Raw genomic sequence first — 20575 nt, forward strand, 5'->3', positions numbered from 1 at the left:
TAATAAAATATTAGTAATTGATAGTATTGTACATGCACAACCTTATATATATTTAGCCACACAAAGATATATTCTTTTTATGCAAATCACGTTTATTGAGAAGTAATAAACGAATAGAAAAAAAAATATACTTATCTTTTTCTGATATGTCACATTTGTTGATACTCTCATTGAAGAAGATGGTGTAGCTCCGTTCTGGACACGGTACTTTGCATAATCTGTCCATTAAAGTACTTATCTGCCCTCGGTCAACCGATCTTTTAGTTCGACTTCTAGACAGCAAATGAAATCCAAAATGGCCAAAAGCAAAAGAAAGCGACTGTGTGAAGGATTAAAATCGAAGGAACATATAGGCAGCTTTTTTTAGCCGTGTATTTCTTGGACATGAGAAGGATTAACTGTGTCAATTTTGTCGTAACGACAAGTAGCCGGAAACAGAGAAGTTTTGTCTATAGCGGTGAAGATGTTAGGCCGTCTCCAAAGGAGCGCCATAATCTACACCAACGCCATTTTAGCGCCCAATTTGGCACTGAACCTTCTCCAATGAAGCGCCAAATTGGGCGCCATTTTGGCGATTAGCTTTTACCCCAAAATGGTGTAAATTATTTTATTCTAATTTTGCCCCCTGTCTTTTTTATTAATTCCTTTTGTATCCCTATATTTTGTTTTTATAGATTTACATATTTTGTTAAATACATAAACATAAAATTTGAATAATTAAAAATAAATTATATCATTTGAAATATCGCATCAAGACGATTAAAACAAGCCTAATATTATATATAGATTAATTAAAAACTAAACTACATGAAACATAATTTTCATAATATTAAACGGAATACATCCGAAATTAAACAAAACATACTTAGAATTAATAGTCCCCAAGACCACCTTCATTCCCTCCCAGATTATCAAAATATTGATTAAATTGACTACTTGATTCAACCCCTCCTCCATGTGTTTGCTCATTAACTCTCTTTGCAACAATTTGTAGTTGCTCATTCCTTAATCCTTATAGACTCACGCACCATCGAATCTGTGATTGAATCTAAATTTATGCGTAAGATTTTGTTCTCTTCTCGACGCTCTCTCTTCTCTTCTCGATGCTCTCTGTTTGCTTCCTGTCGTTCTGCCAACACTACTTTCTTTGCTTCAGTCTGAGCTTTTAACAACTAAACCTCATAATTTTTTTCAAGTATATCTTGATGATGTTGGAACATTTTTTTTTTTGATTTGTTCATTTAGTCTGGATAGATTTTAAAAATTTTTTACTTTCTTCATTCAGTTGTTTCTTCTTTTTTTCCTTGTTCCTTCCCGTAGGACGCTCGCTTGCATTGTTGTTTTCGTTAACCTGGTTTGCAGTTTCAAAATTGTCATTCAAATCAACACAAAAAGATGATGAGCTTATTGACTTATCTGCTATATCATGCAGTGATTGTGATCCTTGAAAGTAGGTATTTTGCTTTCTACTACCAAAACTTGCGTCTCTACTAGGAGTAGAGCTAAATTTGTCGAGATCCTTAAGGATAGGCCATATGTGATCAAATCTAAACCCCTTTGGATATTTGGCATCTTGTGACATTGAATCTTTTGCTTTATCTAGCTGTTATAAATCATAAATATAAGCAAGTAAATAACAAATATGTGTAAAGTACTCACAATTTCAGCAAATTACTAATAAAACATTTATAAAGTACTCACAATATCTTGTTCAGATGGTCCGCTCGGGTTCGTGTTTTCAATTTGGCGGATGCATCCTCTTAATTTTGAAACAGCTGTCAATATATTTTGCATTCGAGTTTGAAGAGATTGCCAAGATCGAATATTACCATTATTCGCTAGTAGCATTTGCTGGTATTCAATCCCAATACGAGTCCAAAAAGCTTGTTGTACCTGATTCTTACCAACTTGAGGATCTTGGCCAATATCACAATACACACGACATAGTAGTTGATCTTCCTCGATTGAATATGATGTAGTTCGGGTTGTGCGTGAGCTCGACATTTTGCAAAAAGAATGGAGGAGTGTTTGAGAGGGGTTTGAGAATCCAGAGAGTGGTTGTTTTACTTTGGCAATCCAAGTGTAGTATTTATAGTTGAAAACACTTCTGATAAAGGTTGTGATAAGATTTTATAGCTTTTGCTGGATTCCGTGTTGGAAAGATTTGCATACCAATGAATGGTTAAGATTGTTGAGATTCAATCCAACGGTTGAAAACACTTCTGATAAAGTTTGTGATAAGATTTCATATTTTTTGTTGGATTCCGTGTTGGAAAGATTTGCTTACCAATGAATGGTTAAGATTGTTGAGATTTAATTCAACGATTGAAAACACTTTTGATAAAGTTTGTGATAAGATTGCATATCTTTTGTTGGACTCCGTGTTGGAAAAATTTGCATACCAATGAACGGTTAAGATTGTTGAGATTTAATCCAACGGTTGAAAACACTTCTGATAAAGTTTGTGATAAGATTTCATATCTTTTGTTGGATTCCGTGTTGGAAAGATTTGCATACAAATGAATGATTAAGATTGTTGAGATTTAATCCAACAGTTGAAAATAATTCTAATAAAGTTTGTGATAAGATTTCATATCTTATTATAAATACTAGTACATCACATACAAAGTTATCATTCATCTCTTCATCATATCAATATTCAATTATGAATTCCAACAATGGTAAACGCCCTATACCATTTTCTTCTTCATCCTCACCTTCACCCTCACCCTTATCCCAACAATCAGGGGATGATCTTGATCTCAATACTCTAATACAATTACAAGAGCAAGCATTACTAAATGTATATGCTAACGACAACGATGTCATGGCTTACTATATGGAAACTATGGCAAATCAAGCTAGCAACTCAAGGTACGGTGGTTTGGTTCCTGGCCATAGAGTGATTCATCGTGATCGTGTAGATGGTGATCGAAGATTATGGGCTGATTATTTTTCAGAAAATCCAAAATATAATGAAACAATGTTTCGTAGACGATTTCGATTGAGTCGAAATTTGTTTTTACGAATTGCCAACGCCGTTGAAGATCATGACAACTACTTTGTGCAACGAAGAGATACAATTGGAAGGCTAGGCTTGTCTACTTTACAAAAAGTAACAGCAGCCTTTCAAATTATTGCTTATGGAGTACCAGCGAATGCAACAGATGAATACATTCAAATTGGAGAATCAGCTGCAATTGAAAGTGTGAAGAGATTCTGCCAAGCAATTGTAGAGGTTTTCGGGGGGCGCTATCTAAGAGAACCTGATGCTAATGACGTTGCAAGGATGCTTTAAATTGGCGAGAGTCGTGGTTTTCCAGGGATGCTTGGGAGTTTAGATTGTATGCACTGGACTTGGAAAAATTGTCCAACAGCTTGGGTAAGACAATATTCTGAGCGTAGTCGAGAACCAACTATTATTCTTGAGGCTGTAACTGATTATGATTTCTGGATATGGCATGCGCATTTGGGTTTACCAGGGTCAAATAATGACATTAATGTGTTGGAGGCATCTCATTTGTTTGCAAACCTTGCAAATGGTATAGCACCTCCAGCTCATTATGTTATTCAAGGAGAACAGTACCATACAGGATATTATTTAGCTGATAGTATATACCCAAAATTGTCAACCTTGGTACAAACTATTCATGAACCTCGAGGGCTAAAGAAAAAGTTATTTGCAACAATGAAAGAAGCATGTAGAAAAGATGTCGAACGCGCATTTGGGGTCCAATAGTCACGATTTGCAATAGTCAAGGGACCGGCACGTTTTTGGGATAAACATGTATTACATGATATAATGACATCTTGCATCATAATGCACAATATGATAATTGAAGATGAACGTGGTGAGCAAGCGGCTATACAAAGTTGGAGAGAAGCGTCGGCTATTGAAGTTGACATACGTAGAGATGAAGCTACTCTATTTCAAGAATTTCTTGCTCGACATAAACAAATAAAAGATAGAGAAGCGCATTATGCACTTCGCAATGCATTAATTGAGCATTTATGAGAACGATATGGTAATTTTGAAACTTAAATGTAATAGTTGTTATATGTTATATTATTGTGGAATAAAAATATTATTTGCATTACAATTAAATATTAAAAAATTAAAGTTTTAATTTATGAGAAAACAAATTATTTTGTGTGGAAATAAATTTGGTGTAATGGATTGGAGATGAATAAAATTTGGTGTAAGAATATTCTGAAAATATTCCTTTTGGTGTAAAATTTGAAACATAATTTGGTGTAATGGGTTGGAGATGGCTTTAGAGAGAAGAAGGAAGCCCCTACGTCAAGTTAGGAATAGGTTAGGTTTTTATGTTTCAGACGGTAATTTATATCATGCACCACGGCGCGCGTTGCATTGTGCGTCCAGATGCAAAACGACGTCGTTTTCATTTTTTTTTTTCTTTGAAATTTCGCTACCCAGTGTTTGGTAGTTAATTTTCCTTAAAAAAAATCTCATGTTCAAAAATGTACATAATGTTATACTAGAATACACATAATTGTATATATGAATGTACATAATTATATAACAAAATACACATACTCTTTTTTAAAAGATAATACACATAATCTAACATAATACATAATAAACATAATACACATCAACTCTTAACATAATACATAAAAATTTCCTGATTCGCATGTACATAATTGTATAAACAAAATATACATAATTGTATAAAAAATGTATATAATAAAAAATATACATACTTATATAAACAAATATATATAATCATGTCAACTTCCTACCGGGCCTCCAAAACAACGTCGTTTTGGGAGGCGCGGAGCGCACAATGCACTGTGCGCCGTGGTGCAGAGTATAACGATTGGTTTCAGACTTTCAGAGTTTCAGGTGCACCACACGGATTTATGGGCTTAGGTTTTGGGCTGAAACGTTAGTGGGTTATATTGTTATATATTTAGTGTTGTTCTGGGCTTAGCATTCTAGAATTTTTATTTTGTTTCACGAAATTAGGCAAATTATGCCCTAGACCTGTGTCCACAATGCATTGTGGACACGAGTCCAAAACGACGTTGTTTTCAGAAAAAACTCGTCATTTCAGTTAAAAAAAAATTGATTTTATCTCGCCGTTAACGGCGTTATTCATTTGTACCATTATGAATGTACAGTTATGGAATTATGAATGTAAGTTATAAAATTATGAACACAGAGCTCTGACATTATGAACTTACGATTATGAACATATAGTGATAAAATTATGAACATAGAGCTCTAAAATTGTGAACATGGAACTTCGAAAATTATGATTTTACAGTTATTGAATTATGAATGTACAGTTACGGAATTATGAATGTACAGTTATGCAATTATGAATGTACAATTATGGAATTATGAACACAGAGCTCTGACATTATGAACTTACAATATGAACATTATAGTGATAAAATTATGAACATAGAGCTCTAAAATTGTGAACATAGAGCTTCGAAAATTATGAAGTTACAGTTATTGAATTATGAATGTATAGTTACGGAATTATGAATATACAATTATGGAAATATGAATGTACAGTTATTGAATTATGAACATAGAGCTCTGGCATTATGAACTTACAATTATGAACATATAATAATAAAATTATGAACATATACTCCTATAACGAAGCGGTCTGAAATTAAATTAAAAAAAAAAAAAAAGTCAAAGATAACAGTGCCACTAACGGCACTGTTACCCACGTCCAGCATGCATGCTGGACACGGGTCCATAGCATAACGATTGACGAAATTAACTACCATATAATTAGATTACATTTATATACATTGTTAGTATTATAGTTTTAATTATTAAATGTTCAAGAAAATATTTTTTTAAGTTAATTTTATTTTGTGATATCAATTGTTTTTATTTATGTATGATCAGGAATATGTGTTATACTTTTTTTAAAAAAATTTATTATACTATTTAAATGTTTAGAAACATACGTATACACTTTTGCATTCATTGTTGGAAAAATTTAATACGTTAGATTTTTGGAGTTGCTCTACTCTTTTTACTGGGTTATTAATATTTAAACTCATTATTTGTGATGCACAATTATAAACAGACGAAAATAATTATGTCCATAAAATCAAGTCAAAGCGTTTAATATCATGAACCGAAACAAATTCACTACATACACCAATGAGTTGCCTAACTCAAGGTATTGAAATTATTATTTTTGCTTATTAATTCGCTTTTTATCTACTATCTATCTACTATATACTATCTACTATATATATATATATATACTAATAAGAGCCCAAGAGAGTTAGGCCTATAATGGGTAGAAAAAATGGCGGTCAAATCTACTATACTAATAAGCGCCCAAGAGAGTTAGGCCTATAATGGGTAGAAAAAAAGGCGGTCAAATTTTTTAATCAAATGAATGACTCAGATTGATCAGATTTTAATTTTACCTTAAGATTTCCTAATTTATCCTTAATTAATATGATTATCCGTTAACATTTCCGTTAAATATTATCTTTTCCGTTAATTTCTGTTAGTCCACCGTTAACTTACTCATTGATTTCTATAAGAAAGGTTTTAGGTTCGAATCTCATCCCAATCAAAGTTGACATAATTAGTATTCTATTTTACTCTTATTAAATTAATAAATAATAATTTAGTAGCTACAACAAAAAATAATACATATGCATTTTTTTACTTTAGAATTATGTGTCTACAATGTCTTTATTCAAAAAAAAAAATTTATTCATTATCAATAAATTTAATAAGAGAAATAATTTCATTAGTTATATTATATTTATTTTTCTCCAACATAAAAATTCTTTACATTCAAGTTCACCAATTGATTATATTCGCTACATTGTCCCTACAATGTCTTTATTAAAAAAATTATTCATTATCAATAAATTAATTAAGAGAAATAATTTTAATAGTTATATTGTTTTTATATTTCTCCAATGTAAAAATTATTTACATTCAAAGTAGTGGTAGTGGTAGTGGTAGTCGTAGTGGTAGTAGTAGTGGTAGTGGTGGTAGTGGTAGTAGTAGTGGTAGTAGTGGTAGTGGTAGTAGTGGTGGTAGTGGTAGTAGTGGTAGTAGTGGTGGTAGTGGTAGTGGTGGTGGTAGTGGTAGTGGTGGTGGTAGTGGTAGTAGTGGTAGCAGTGGCAGTAGTGGTAGCAGTAGTAGTAGCAGAAGCAGTAGTAGTAGCAGAAGCAGTAGCAGTAGCAGTAGTAGTAGCAGTAGTAGTAGTAGTAGCAGTAGCAGTAGTATATATATATATATATATATATATATATATATATATATATATATATATATATATATATATATATATATATAAAAATCTATTCAGGTAAAAACACACATTAAAATATAAACATGAGGACTAATTTGGGGCGTTGGATGATGCGTTTGGACGGCTGTGATTTGGGCGTGCGCTATCCTATTGTTTATTGAGTTTTTATGTTAAGAGGGGTACATGTGGTATTTTGGGTGTATTGAATCCTAGTCAGAGTTAGGTTCAAACTCAAACGCACGGTTGGACTCTTTCTTACTTTCTATTCTTCCGTTCTTCGCTTGGCGTGCGTAGGGAGTGTGTGTGACGGGTGTCTGCTAATCGCGTCGGCTTCCATCTGGTGCTCAGTTGTTCTTCGATCCTACGTCGCTATGGTTGTCGGCAGGGGGGGGGGGGGACCGCGGCAGGCTGAAGAGGGGGGGACCACCGGATGTCGGCCGAGGTTAGTTTGTTGTTATTTTTTTTCTTCGCTTTCTGGCCTCTTTTGGGCTCAATTTTTGGGGGTTTTTGTTGCTTGGTGGCCGGTAGGCGTGGGGGTGTGATCGGGGGGGGGGGGGATGTCAAGTTTGCCAATTTTGTAGCTAGGGTTTTGGGTTTTTGCTCGTATGTGGGTTTGGGCGGTCTGGGTTCGTGGATGTCAGCTCCGGTGAGGTGGTAGGCACCTCGGCAGTGCACGGCGTTTGTTTTTTGGGTCTTTTTTTTTTGTATTGGTTTTTCGGCGTTCGCCAGTCAAGAATTAGGGGGTTTGGTTGGTCTGTTCATCTGGGTTCTGGGGGACTGCTTGTGGGAGTGGTGAGTTGCCAGGCACTTCGGTGGTTGGCGGTGTTTTTCGTTTGTCTTTTTTTTTTTTTTTTTTTTTTTTTTTGTTAAATATATGTATTTGTTCATGACATGCCGGTATTTTTGTTTTGTATTTTTGTTTTTGTTGGCATTAGAAACAATTATAAACATTCAAAAATTTGTAAACAATTATTCAGTGAATTTCGTGTTAAATTTTCTCGGCTAAAAATTGTGTGTTTTTAACAAATTGTAACAAATTACAATATCCTGTGTTAGAATTTCAATCTCAAGTATGAAACATGTTGTTTTGGGGTTTTTTTTATATATATATAATAATAATAATTGTAGTTCATTGCCAGGTTCGATATTGATTATTATACACTGCCTACTGTGTTAAATTCGCATCTCGCTCATCTTAAATTGTGCTATGTTAGTGTTGGAAATGTGTACTTAAACTGTGTTTGTTCTCTTAAACTGATCTCTGTTGTCTTAAACTGGTGCGTCTGTGTAGTGAATATTACAGGTCTTCTTTTCTGCAGGTAAGAAGGTTAAGGGGGTGCGAGCTGTTCGACGGGTGGTCGAAGGGGGTGTGAGCGATGATGACTTCGTTTCCCCACCTTTGGCTTTCTTGGCTAGGTTGGAGCAAGACCCGCTGTGGAATGCGACTGAAGATTCTTCTGATGGTGGTGAGGGGTCTGTAGAAGAGGGTGCTTAATTTCCTACTGTTAAGTTTCGAGGGCAATCTGGTGTGCTCGTTGATGCGTTTCAGGATTTGTCCGTGCGACAGAAAGATGATATTAGGGGTTTAGGATTTGGGTATTTGTTGGATTTCAAGGTGTCAGAGTGTCCTCCTAGCCTTGTGCATTGGCTCCTATCTAATTTTGATGGGCAGTCGAGGACGTTTGACTTGGGCGGTGGTAGAGTCCTTCCTGTCTACGAGCGTGACGTTGAATTAGTGTTGGGGTTTCCACGTGGCGAGTCCGAGATGGTGAAGCGTGAGAGGCTGCAGATTTGCAACCTGTTGAAACATTGGAGGGGTTTGTTTGGTAAGGTGCGGTATACAGTGTCTTTGTCCATGGTTGCAGACAAGGTTATTGAAAAGGTTGATGGTGGTGACTGGTTTAAGAGGCATTTTTGTATGTTGGTGCTATCTACGCTGGTGTGTTGTATGAGCAATGGCTATGCAAATCAGATGTATTTTCATTGTTTCGATGATGTTTCTCAGATCCATGAGTTAAATTGGTGCAAGCTTCTGCTAGATTCTTTGGTGGAGACTCAGGATGCTTAGATTTCTGGTCGTCATAAATGCTTCGTGGGCCCTGCGGAGTTTGTTGTGGTATGATAGAATTTGTTATTTACTGACTTTTTACTGTTTCATTGTGGTATTCCCTTATTGTGTTGTTTTTTGTTTCAGTTATTCTATGTGGACTGCGTGTTGGCGTTTGAGCGGTCTGTTCCACGGCTTGTGCCTTCTTTGCGTGGGTGGACATCTTATCTGCTTTTTGCTAGGGAGGCTGCGGGGATGAGTGCTGGTGGTTTTGGTCGTGGAGAGATCGAGCCTGCTGGTGTGTGCTTGCATGCTGATGCTGATGGTCTTGAGTATGGGCCTAAGGTAGTAGTGCACACCGTTCTGTCTTAGTTGCACACCATATGTTTTTTGGTAGTGCATTACTTCGCGTGCACCCTATTGGACTTGTGTGTGGTTTGTTTACAGGGTTTGACTAGAGTGTGAACAATGTTTTCATGCTAATTTATGTGGTATCTTTTTTGTTCGTGCTAGACGTTTGAATGTGTGGTTGGTGAGGCTGCTGCTGTTTTTGCGAGTTCGGTTGATAGCTTGGCTCAGTTTTTCAAGACGGTACGTGCTAGGGGGGCGGAGGGGGAGGTTTGTCGTCGCTTGTATGCTCCTATGTAGCGCCGGTTGCGGGATTTGGATGCTGATTTCCTAGAAATTTCTGATGGGTTTGGCGTGAATGATATGCCGTCTTTTAGCCTTGGGTTAACTCAGGATTTTGCGGCGGCGGGGTGCTGATGAGGGTCACGGGCCTGAGTCTGTTAATCTTATGGATTCGGTAAGCTTGTTGGTGTTGTGTGCTGGGTTGGGGGCCGCGGCGAAGGAGGTTGGTTTGGCTGGGTCTGTTGCTAGAGGTGATGTTGGTGTTGGGGTAGGAGTGGGTGGTTGCCCTATGCCGGAGTCTCCAGAGACTACTACTGTAGATGAGGTTGGTTCTTTAACTTTTTTTTTTTTTTTTTTTGCAGTGATTAATATTGGTTGTCGATATTGTGTGCTAGTATATATATGTTCTCGTGCTTGGCAGTGTGCTCGTGCTGGGCGTGGTGATAATGATGTTGCGTCTGGTGTTCATGCTGTGGGTCCTGGTTCGGGTGGTGTTCGTACGCCAGACGTTCCGGAGTTTACTACGCCGACGGAGGTTTGTTTTGTTTATGTTTTGTAGAAATATTGTTTCTTATATTTTAGAGGGTGTGCTAGCGAACTGCGATACATGTGCGTGCCTGTATTTGATATTTCTGGTGTAGTGTGCTGGGTGTGTGTTACCAGTTTGCTAAGTTTTGCATGGCTCGTTTCTTTATTTTGCAGGAGTGTGGTGATGGTATTGTTTCCCGTGGTCCTACGTTGTCGGGGGGCGCTGTGTGTGCGGCCCCGGTTAAAGCTGGGCATCCTATTAAGTATCTCGCGACTGATATTCCAGTGGTTGCCACTCGCCTTCAATATCAGCCTTTCAGCGTCAGTGAGCGTGTTACATTTCCTGCTCCCGATGCCCCGGAAGATGCTTTAATCGTGAATTGGTTGCTTGGGGGCTCGGCCGCTGACATGTTAGTCTAGTGCTTTGGTTTCTTTGTTGTGTTTCCATTGTTTTTTTTTTTTTTGTTTGGTGACAGTGTGTTGTTTTGTTTGTATTAGGGGACGTACTATATTTTCAGCTGGTGTTAGGTCTGCGACGTGGGGAAATTTTTTGTCACTGACTCCAGGTTCACAGGTTGATATTGCGATTATAGATGCCTGGGCTGCTGTGCTGAATTTTTTGGAGCATTCTAAGTCTCGGTCGGCCCCGTCACACCTTTTTGCTTCGACGTTCACCACAGTTAGTTTTAGTTGCACAAATTTCATTTTCCTTTCTTTTTCCGTGAGTTATTTTGTTTAATCTTTAATTGGATTGTTTTGTGCGTTGGTGGTGGCTTGTGTTAGCTCACGACTGTGGTTGATACTTCTCGGGGATGGGATCAAAGGGTTGTGTGGTTCCGTGAGAGGTTAATGATGGACATGCGGGCATCTCCGTATGAAAATGTTACGGCGATTGACATGGTATGTTTGTCATTTTTTGTTCAGTCTTACTTCAGGTTTTGTGTTCATGGTTGCCTATTTCTGGGTGCATGGTGCTGAAAATATCTTTGGCTTCTGTTTGGGTGCACAGCTAGTCCCATTTATATTTCACCCTTTTGTTGTGTGCAGATTTTTTTCCAGATTCTACGCCGTGGTCACTATTTCTTATTGTGCTTTGATTTTGTCCGGTGTCGGTATGAGATTATTGATAATGACTCTAATCCCGTTGCGAAGGCCGACAAGTATGGTGGTTGTGTTGGTTAGTGTTCTGTCCATTGCTTCCAATTCCTTTTTTTTTTTTTTTAAAGATTTTGTATCTTTTTGGTCTTTTATCCATGGCTCTAGTTTCCATATTTTCTTATTTCTGCTTTGTGTTTTCTAATTGTAGAAGGCGATCCTATTTGAGTTTTTTGAAGTTATTTCTCCTTCGAGGGCAACAGTTTGTGCCGGTGTTGAATCCAAGCATTTTCAAATGGGATGGCGTGATTCGAAGAATAAGATCGATTGTGGGATTTTTTTTAATGCGGCACATGGTGACTTTTGTTGGCCAACGGGTTCGTGATTGGGATTGTGGCTTGGTTAAGGGTGACTGTACGGTGCTGCGCAAGTTACGTTTACAGTACATGAATGAGCTGGTCACTTCGAAGTGTAATGTGATGAGGGAAGACAACCTCTCTCGCGCTTACCAATCGATATCAGTTCCACCCCCTTCCACTTAGTGGCATATTTTTCTTTTCTTATGTTGTGTTTTTTGGTGGTGCATGTAGTGCGCACACTTTGACTGCATACTGTGCTCATGCTGGTTTTTGTTGCAACTTGAGTTGGGCGCACGCTTTTTGTTGTTAGTTTTAATTCGTGAATGGCTTAGTCGTATTATGCTTTCAGCGTTTTTCTATTCCTATGTTTTTTTTGGTATGTTTAGTTATTGTTGTGTTGCACATATTTCTTGGTTTTCTATCGCTGTCTTTGCATTTCTGCCGTGGTGAGTATATTTATCAGTTTAATGTTCCCCCTGGTGTGCGCAGTTGTACAATGGTGTGTGCACGGTCCCGTTTCTCCTTGTTGGCTCGGTGTATTTGCGCTGGGTTTGCCTTCCCACGAGTGCTAGTACGTTTGGTTATGTGTGCGCATATTTTTTACTCACCGGTTTGGTGGGCTGGGTCCGGTGCTCTTGTGTTCGCCTCAATTGGTCACGGGTCAAAGGTGGCATGTGTGCGCGGTGTACCTACATGTGTGCGTAATTGGTTCTGTACGCCATCCCAAATGCATGTGTGCGCGTTGTCCTTATTTGTGTGCGCGGTGGTTTTTTTTTTTTTTGTTTAAAAAAAAAAAAAACTCTATTGTGAGTCCATGCGGTGTCTGTTGGCTGATGGTTCTTTGTGCGCATATATATTTTGCTCTGTGCGCGCATACAAATCTTGCATTGTGTGTGTCGTTAGTTTTTTCAATTTTGTTTGTGTGCGCGTCCTACTTCTTTTTGTCGGCGATGGTTTTTTTTTTTTAAACACTCGTGTGCGTCCATGCGGTCTGTGTTGGCTTATGGATCTTTGTGCGCATATGTATTTACCTCTGTGCGCGCATCCAAATGTTGCACAGTGTGTGCCGTAGTTATTTCAATTTTGCTGTAATGCAGTGGTGGTACTAATAAAAATGTTTGCTTCATATAAGTAAGTAAATTCGGTTCGTAAATGTAAACATAATGACATTATTTCATGGGTTGTTGAATTGAACTCTTGCAAACTTCGGCTTATGCAAGTTTAACCAGACAGGTGCGACTGTTGTGCTTGGGGAGATCGCATATATTGCATGTTCTCTCTTTTTTCTTTTGGTTGTTCGTGGTGGCTTTCTCTCTGTTCCTTTTGAGCTTCTTCCCACTCCCTTTGTTCTTTGCAACTTTGGGTGGTTTTATTTGTATGTCGCTCGGTCTGCTTGATCCTACTAGTCTTTCAAACACAGATTCGTTGTTGGCACCCTCTTGTGTTTGTTGCCTCTCGTTTTCTAGGTCTTTCTTGAGTTGTTGCAATGTTGCCAACATTTTGTCCATCTTGTCTGGCCAACCATTCACTAATCCCATGCAGTTGTAGAATTCATTCCATAGTTGATTTGCAACTTTTGTTGTTTTAGTTGCTTTGGGAATTTTTGTTCTTTTTGCCCATGGGACATCGTATAATGGCTGTGCACATGCGTCTCGTGTCCATCGTGAGACAATATACATTTGGGGGATTGTTTCATACCATCTTGTCTTCATCACTTGCAGCACATGCTTGCATAGTATGCCGACACGGTTGAAGTTCTTGCATGCACACTCTATTTGCTCCGTTCTTGGGATTTCTATTACTTCAAAAAATTTTCCACTTGTTTCTTCAACTTGATAAGTCCATATATCACCTAGGGTATTTTTGTCGATGATGTGACATTTGAAACTGGCATCCCATACCTCTTGTTGGAATTCATAGAATATGTTTACGGTGTAAACTCTAGCAGCGTGCTTCTCAATACTCAAAGGGGTTTTAGTTTCAGGGTACGAACCTTCATTTTCTGCGTTGAGTTTTGATTGTCTATGCCTCTGTTCTCTAATGGCACTATTGTATTGTGCCATGAATTCTACCAAGCTGCAGTGGTGGTTTGTAAATTTACCAAAGTAGTTGTTTTCTGATTCTGACAGTGATGTGGTCCTTAGCAGACCTCCCATTAGTATGTCGCTGAAGTATGCAGGTATCCACGATGCACGCGCCTCGTAGAGTTGGGCAAACCACCGGTGTTCTTCAAGATTGTAGTCCTTCATTAGTGTTGTTCATCTCCTCTCAAATTCATCTACTGTTAATGTGTCATCCCATACAGTGTTATTCAGTTCCTTTTTGAAGTCTGCGTTGTGCCACAATGCAACCCCTACCTTTTCCCCAACTTTTGCCATGATGTGCCACGTACAGAATCTGTGCCTTGTTGGCATAATTTGTGGTACTACTATTTCTAGTGATGGATCTTGGTCAGTTGTAGTACATCTTGGGGTGTATTCCACTGCAGTATTGAACTTCATGACTAGCCACTCATATGACTCTACATCTTCTTTCGCAATCAACCCTGCCCCAAATGTTATGCATCTTTGTGGTTATCCAGCCCTGTGAAAGGGACGAACACTAACTTGTACCTGCAATGTAAGCACGATTGTAATTAGTATTAAGCACACTTCTTGTAATCTGAAGACTAGTATATAGCACGCTGCTACGACGCTGATTTTCCACGTCCCGCACGTTTATTTTTTTATCCAGCGCGCACACCGTTTGTACAGCCCATGCACAGTGGCCGGTCAGAATATTTTAAACCTCATACGAGTTATACCTGTTTGTACTGTAAGTGGCGTTAAATGACATGACATCGCCATAATATGCATAATTCCTCCGGCATTCTGCGTCTGCCCAGAATAATCTTGTTAATTGAGCTTCTTCGTCTATGTCGAAATCGAAATAGAAGTCCGGGTTGTCATCTTTTCTTTTGAACATGTCTTCTATCACCATTTGGGCGTCGACCTCAGCTATGTAGGCCAATAGGTCACGTCTGAAATTGCAGAAGTCAATGCATGTTGCTCCTACATCTGTAAAACTGCCCACCATCTCTTTGAACAGTCTGAAAGCTTTTGTGGGGCCGATGTTTGTCTTTGCACAATGCGCCAAGAAGGTTTTGTGGTTGATGTCAAGTTGCATATTTATCTTTAAAAAAGATTTGGCCGCATCTGAGCATAAATAGTGGGTATGTCGCAGCTGGATTGCATGTACTTTATATCCCCCTTTGTCACACTTTGTTATTACCATACGTGCCTTACAGCCTATCCTGTTGGACACTCTCCCCCGTTTCTGTTTTTCTTTTGAGCTATTATTGGGTTCCTTCCGTTCGGCCTTGTAACCCTCCCGTGAGCACATCATGTATTTTATTGACACTTGCCCGAATCAATTTCTACGCTTTGTTCCATGCCTAACATCAAATCCGGCTTCCTTAGCATATTCCTCGTAGAAATCAATTCCGTTTTCAACTGTTTCGAATCGCTGTCCTTCGAACGGTGTTTTCTCTTTTGCTGTGGGCGGTGTCCAGTATTTCAAACCATCTTTGTGTATTTCCATTTCACATTCCATTACATTGTGTGCACATTGGTCTTCACCTATTCAATACAACGAATACGTATTTCAGTTTCGTCCAATAATGAATGATGTGCTGCAGTGCGTAATTGTGTCTGAATTTGGGGTATAAAATACGTGCATGTTAGACTCTCTCTGTGTCCATGGCTCTAATACTGCGGTACTGTGTGTGTGTGTTTTTCCCATTACTTTTTTTGTGGGTTCTGTTGTGTGCCCGACTCACCATTTTCGTGTGCACGCGTATAAAAACGTAAGCAGTGTATTTTCTAATTGTCTAATGAATGTTTAATTATTTCACTGTCTTTCCTACAACCATATGTTGGTGTCAAAATTTCCTCATGCATGTCTCTACACCTATTTATCTACCCAAGCTTATGTTTCTGTGTGCAACTAATGTGGTCTGCTATGTGTGCATGTGACTATCTGACTTTATGCTTGGTTCTCTAATCTCTTCCCCCCTGGCCAGATCACAGCTTTCATCTCCTGTGCTTGTGTAGGGTTTCCCATTACTGTTATTTGCACTTAGTTTCCTCAATAGATTTTTATATATTTCACACAATAATAGCTTTTGATTCATAAATACAGTTATGCACATACTTTTCAATAACTAAGCACGTTGTGTTCTACGGCACCCATAATCGTATTTCGATGCTTACCTGGGAATGTTGTGTGCGTGTTCTCCATGGTCGCCTCCTTCAGTTGTTGTCGCGGCGGCGCCGGTCTCTCTTCTCAGCACGGTGATTTGCGTTGGGGTGGTGGTTGGCGTCGGACTGGGAGTGCCGTATTTGTTGTAGGATATCTAGTTATAGTCGAATTAAACTTCTTTAATTTATCAAAATCGTGTTTTTATTTTTATTAGGATTCAATCTATTTTGTCTGAATTGCCCTTTTCATATGCAATCTTACCCTGGCGTCACTTTTTCCATATTCTATCCGAACCATTAATCAAATCTAATCTAATGGCTCATATTTGTCCACAGGTTTGTATTTTAATGGTGTTTGCATGTGAATGCTACCATATATATATATATATATATATATATATATATATATATATATATATATATATATATATATATATATATATATTTATTGGGTTGAGTTCAAATTAGGACAACAATATATAGAGGACTGTGAGGACAAATAATGGGCACACAACAAATCAATATCAGGCACAAAATTTAACACATAATGGCACACAGGAATACATGTAAACATCAGGTTTCGAACCCAGGCTCTATAATTAACAAATCTATGCGCGACATACAAACTGTGGCACACAACTTCATTCGGCCATGCACACGACATACAGGCTAATGGCACACACTACATCTGTCCTCACAGTCCTCTATAATATACTTGTCCTCATTTGAACTCAAGTATATATATATATATATATATATATATATATATATATATATATATATATATATATATATATATATATATATATATATATTATTGTTGTTATTATTGTTATTGACAAAGATTATGGCTGAAACATCATCATCTTCTTCCATTACCTGCCGTAGTGGATCTTCACCTACTGTTCGCTAGAGAGGCCAAAAGCCGTCCACCGCCAACGTCGTCCACTCCTTAACTACACCGCCGGTCACCACCACCATCCACAACTTCGCGGACGCTGCCGGAAAGTTCCGCCATCACCACTTCGAACCACACCACTAACCACCACCCACAACCATATCTGTCGATCTACTGTCGATGATCGCCGGGAAAAACCATCATTATCCTCCTCATCCAAGCTTCGTCGTCTGTTGCTGCCATCAATGGTTGCTGCTCCATCGGAAATAATCGTCAACCTCACCATTGCTGTCGACGAGCTTCACCGCTGATGCCAGTTCGTCAACCACCTGATATGATGTACGATCGTGGAGATTGTAAATGGAAGATGATAGTTGTTGGGGTTGGCGTGAGTGGGAGACGGGAGAGGTAGGAAGAAGAAAAGATGTGATAAAGGAAGAATAATGGTGTGAGCTGAAAAATGCCCAAGAAGAGGCTTTGTATATACACGCAGTTGAAATCAAGAGATTCAAGTTTCGTGTAGCATTGAAAATTTGTTTCAATGTCTGATTGTAAGAATATTTTATCATTCCATTGATTTTATTGTAAACTTTTCATTGTATGATTAATGAATTAGTTATTTTGTTTAAAAAAAAAATAGAGAGAGAAATAATGAGATATTGGGAGATCAGACAAAAGGAAATGGGTTTCAAATAATGGAAGATTGTAAACAAAATTTGGGTGAGGGATAAGGATTAATGGAGTAGCTGTCAGCCAAATAATTGAGAAAAGATGTGCTGATAATTAATGGAGTGGAGGCTCACCCCGACCCGATAGAGCATTTGAGAGGATGTAAATCATGGTAACGCAACTGAACATGAACCACAGACCCGATAGAGCATTTGAGAGGATTGCAACTGAACATGAACCACAGACCCGATAGAGCATTTGAGAGGATGTAAATCATGGTAGCGCAACTGAACATGAACCACAGACCCGATAGAGCATTGGAGAGGATGTAAATCATGGTAACGCAACTGACTGGTGCTCACTGCACATAAGGAACCCCGCAGGAACCCCCCTCACTTTGAGAGGTTGCTCCCACACTGCCACTGGTGAGACTCAATCCCTAGTCATTCTTCTAAAGTTTCACCTCTATGACCAGTTGAGCTGCCCATGCGGGTATCCATAATATTTAATTAGTCTACAATAATGGGGTCTTGGTATTCTTATTCTTATTTTTTTTCGTAACAAATAATTGTGTACATACAAGATTTAATAATAATTATCAAAATATGTTTAGATAATATAATATAAAATAAAATAATTATGGATCATATAATAAAAATAATTTATTTAAAATAATTTTTATAAAGCAAAATAGTTTACTTTAAAATAATAATATTTTTAATAAAATATACTCAAATAACTGAGGTATTACAGAAATATCCTTGTTTCAGTAACGGTAAGTTTTCTTTAGGCACAACTGTCAAATATGCCCATCTACTATTTGCAAGTGTTTAATTTACCCCTTCATCTAAAATAAAATGTAATTAAACACATTAACTTCTTAAAATTGTTCAATTAACATTTTTCTCAGGTTTTCTGCTTAATGTGATGACTTGGCAACAGGTTAAGATGATGTGGCATGAAAAATTAATTAAATATGTTATTATTTCATAATATGTGGAAAAAAAAAACTAACATTTTGCTTTAAAAAAAAAATAAAAAAAAAAACCCAAAATTTCCCCAAACCCCAAACTCACTCACTCTCTCTCAATCAATCACATTTGCAAGAGTGATGAAGATGGCCACCGCGAGCCACCACCTCCTCCAACTAGTCGTATCCTGTCGGAAAATCACAACCCAAGTGACTCACCCGCAGACGACGTCCATTATTGCGATGGCTTCATCGTCTGAGCAAGAATTTGCAGCTGAGTACAGAGCCAAGCTGAACCGCTTCCCCAGGTCCCATAACTTGTGGGACTCCAAGATCGCGTCCAGAGTGGGCGAGAAGCTCGGCCACTGCCTTAAGGAAGCCGACATCTGCAATGTGATGAGTGCAAACGGAGAGCTCCAACCTTCCACACTCATCACTGCCATGAATGGTGGGAAGCATGTCTACAGCACCTATTGATTTCATTTAAGGGAAAGAAGAGCCAAGCAAGGGAAGAGAAAAAGTGGAACAAACTCACCGGAAAAGACCCAGTTCGCCGGAGAAGACAAACGGAACTATGTATTTTGAGAAGTCTGAAGAATGAACAGATGAACAGATTTGTTTTGCTTTGTTTTAAAAGTCAACCATAATAATTTCCATGTAACTATTTTGAAAAAAAAATAATTCCATGTCATCTATGTTGACAGGCAACCTGAGAGAAACCTGAGAAAAATGCTAATTAAACAATTTTAAGAAGTTATGTGTCTAATTACATTTTATTTTAGATGAAGGAGTAAATTGAACACTTACATATAGTAGATGGGTCTATTTAACACTTGTGCCTTTTCTTTATCATCTTCAAAGATATTATAAAATTTAGTAATTAAAAATTATCAAGAAACGGAGCATAATTTGCGGAAAGTTGGAGGGTATAAAATTTGAAATCTAGCGAAGTCACAAAGTCAAACTCACATGCTAAAGAAGAATTTAAAAACGTTGAGCTGACGTGACCAGATTGCCATCTACTACTTTACCCAAAAAGCCGGTCAACCTCGTCTTCTTTGTTTCCATTAAAAATTTAAAATCATTCGGGGATGTTCAAATTTCGTCAATCCAATGATAGAGACAAAACGAGTATTACATATTTAATCTATGATTTCTTATTAAAATATATTAATATTAATTATATTATAAATATGACACTTCATAACACATGGAATAATAATAATTTCTATATTTATTTATCTGTTTGTGAATTAAATAAATTATTACAAGATAATAATATTAAAAAAAAAAGTCTTATATTTAAATTATAACATCAAATATTATATAGTGCAATTGAAAATATGGTTTGAATGGTTTATTTTTGTTGATGTTATCATTGATTGAATTTGAGCAAATAATTGCTCAAATTAATAGCTAATGTGTACATGTACGCATGTGGTGTTATAACTTTAGAGATTTTATATATCATTGTTTAGGATTTTTATAAATTGAGCAAATGTGCTCGTTCTCTAGCAACTTAGTTATAATAATCAATTGCTATCCTAATTCATTTGTATAGAGGATATATTTTTGTCTAAATATATATCAATTTTGTCATTTTGAGAAAAAAAAAAAAACATAATATCATCGATTGTATTTACGCATTATTGAAAATCTCTTTGTAGACGACATTGGTAGTCGCAACACAATCTTGTCCATCCTCGTCTAGAGCTAACACCTTCAGGTCATCAGGATGAGTGACTCGGGAGAAAGCTACGAACAATTGTTCGTGAATAAAGACCAATTTTTTTAGCAATAACCCAACGTGAGTTAATATTTGGCCTTGGCTTTTGTTGATAGTCATGGCATATGCAAGTATCAA

General features: G+C 37.5%; 2 protein-coding genes and 1 pseudogene across 2 annotated transcripts; 1 reads left to right on the plus strand and 2 right to left on the minus strand.

The window, feature by feature from the left end:
* Positions 1–998: 998 nt before the first annotated feature.
* Positions 999–2004, minus strand: LOC109185576. Its single transcript, XM_019335516.1, has 3 exons — positions 1702–2004; positions 1352–1603; positions 999–1157 (listed from the first exon to the last, which is right to left on the minus strand). Exons 1-3 carry the CDS (start codon positions 2002–2004, stop codon positions 999–1001), a joined length of 714 nt encoding a protein of 237 aa, XP_019191061.1.
* Positions 2005–2665: 661 nt separating this feature from the next.
* LOC109185577 lies at positions 2666–4015 on the plus strand (annotated as a pseudogene).
* Positions 4016–13147: 9132 nt separating this feature from the next.
* On the minus strand, positions 13148–14185 carry LOC109185578 (protein FAR1-RELATED SEQUENCE 5-like). Its single transcript, XM_019335518.1, has one exon. The coding sequence runs from the start codon at positions 14183–14185 to the stop codon at positions 13148–13150; it is 1038 nt and encodes a 345-aa protein (XP_019191063.1).
* Between the last annotated feature and the right edge of the window lie 6390 nt (positions 14186–20575).

Source organism: Ipomoea nil, unplaced genomic scaffold (genome assembly GCF_001879475.1).
Source record: "Ipomoea nil cultivar Tokyo-kokei standard unplaced genomic scaffold, Asagao_1.1 scaffold1334, whole genome shotgun sequence".
Lineage (NCBI taxonomy): Eukaryota > Viridiplantae > Streptophyta > Magnoliopsida > Solanales > Convolvulaceae > Ipomoea > Ipomoea nil.

Bases quoted from the DNA above. Each gene is read 5' to 3' on its own strand.
- LOC109185576 (XM_019335516.1), bottom strand. From the start codon at position 2,004: ATGTCGAGCTCACGCACAACCCGAACTACATCATATTCAATCGAGGAA. The intron at 1,604-1,701 runs GTGAGTACTTTA...GATTTATAACAG, and splicing joins GACCATCTGAACAAGATATT to CTAGATAAAGCAAAAGATTC. The intron at 1,158-1,351 runs GTTAACGAAAAC...TTAAAAGCTCAG, and splicing joins ATTTTGAAACTGCAAACCAG to ACTGAAGCAAAGAAAGTAGT.
- LOC109185578 (XM_019335518.1), bottom strand. From the start codon at position 14,185: ATGAAGGACTACAATCTTGAAGAACACCGGTGGTTTGCCCAACTCTAC.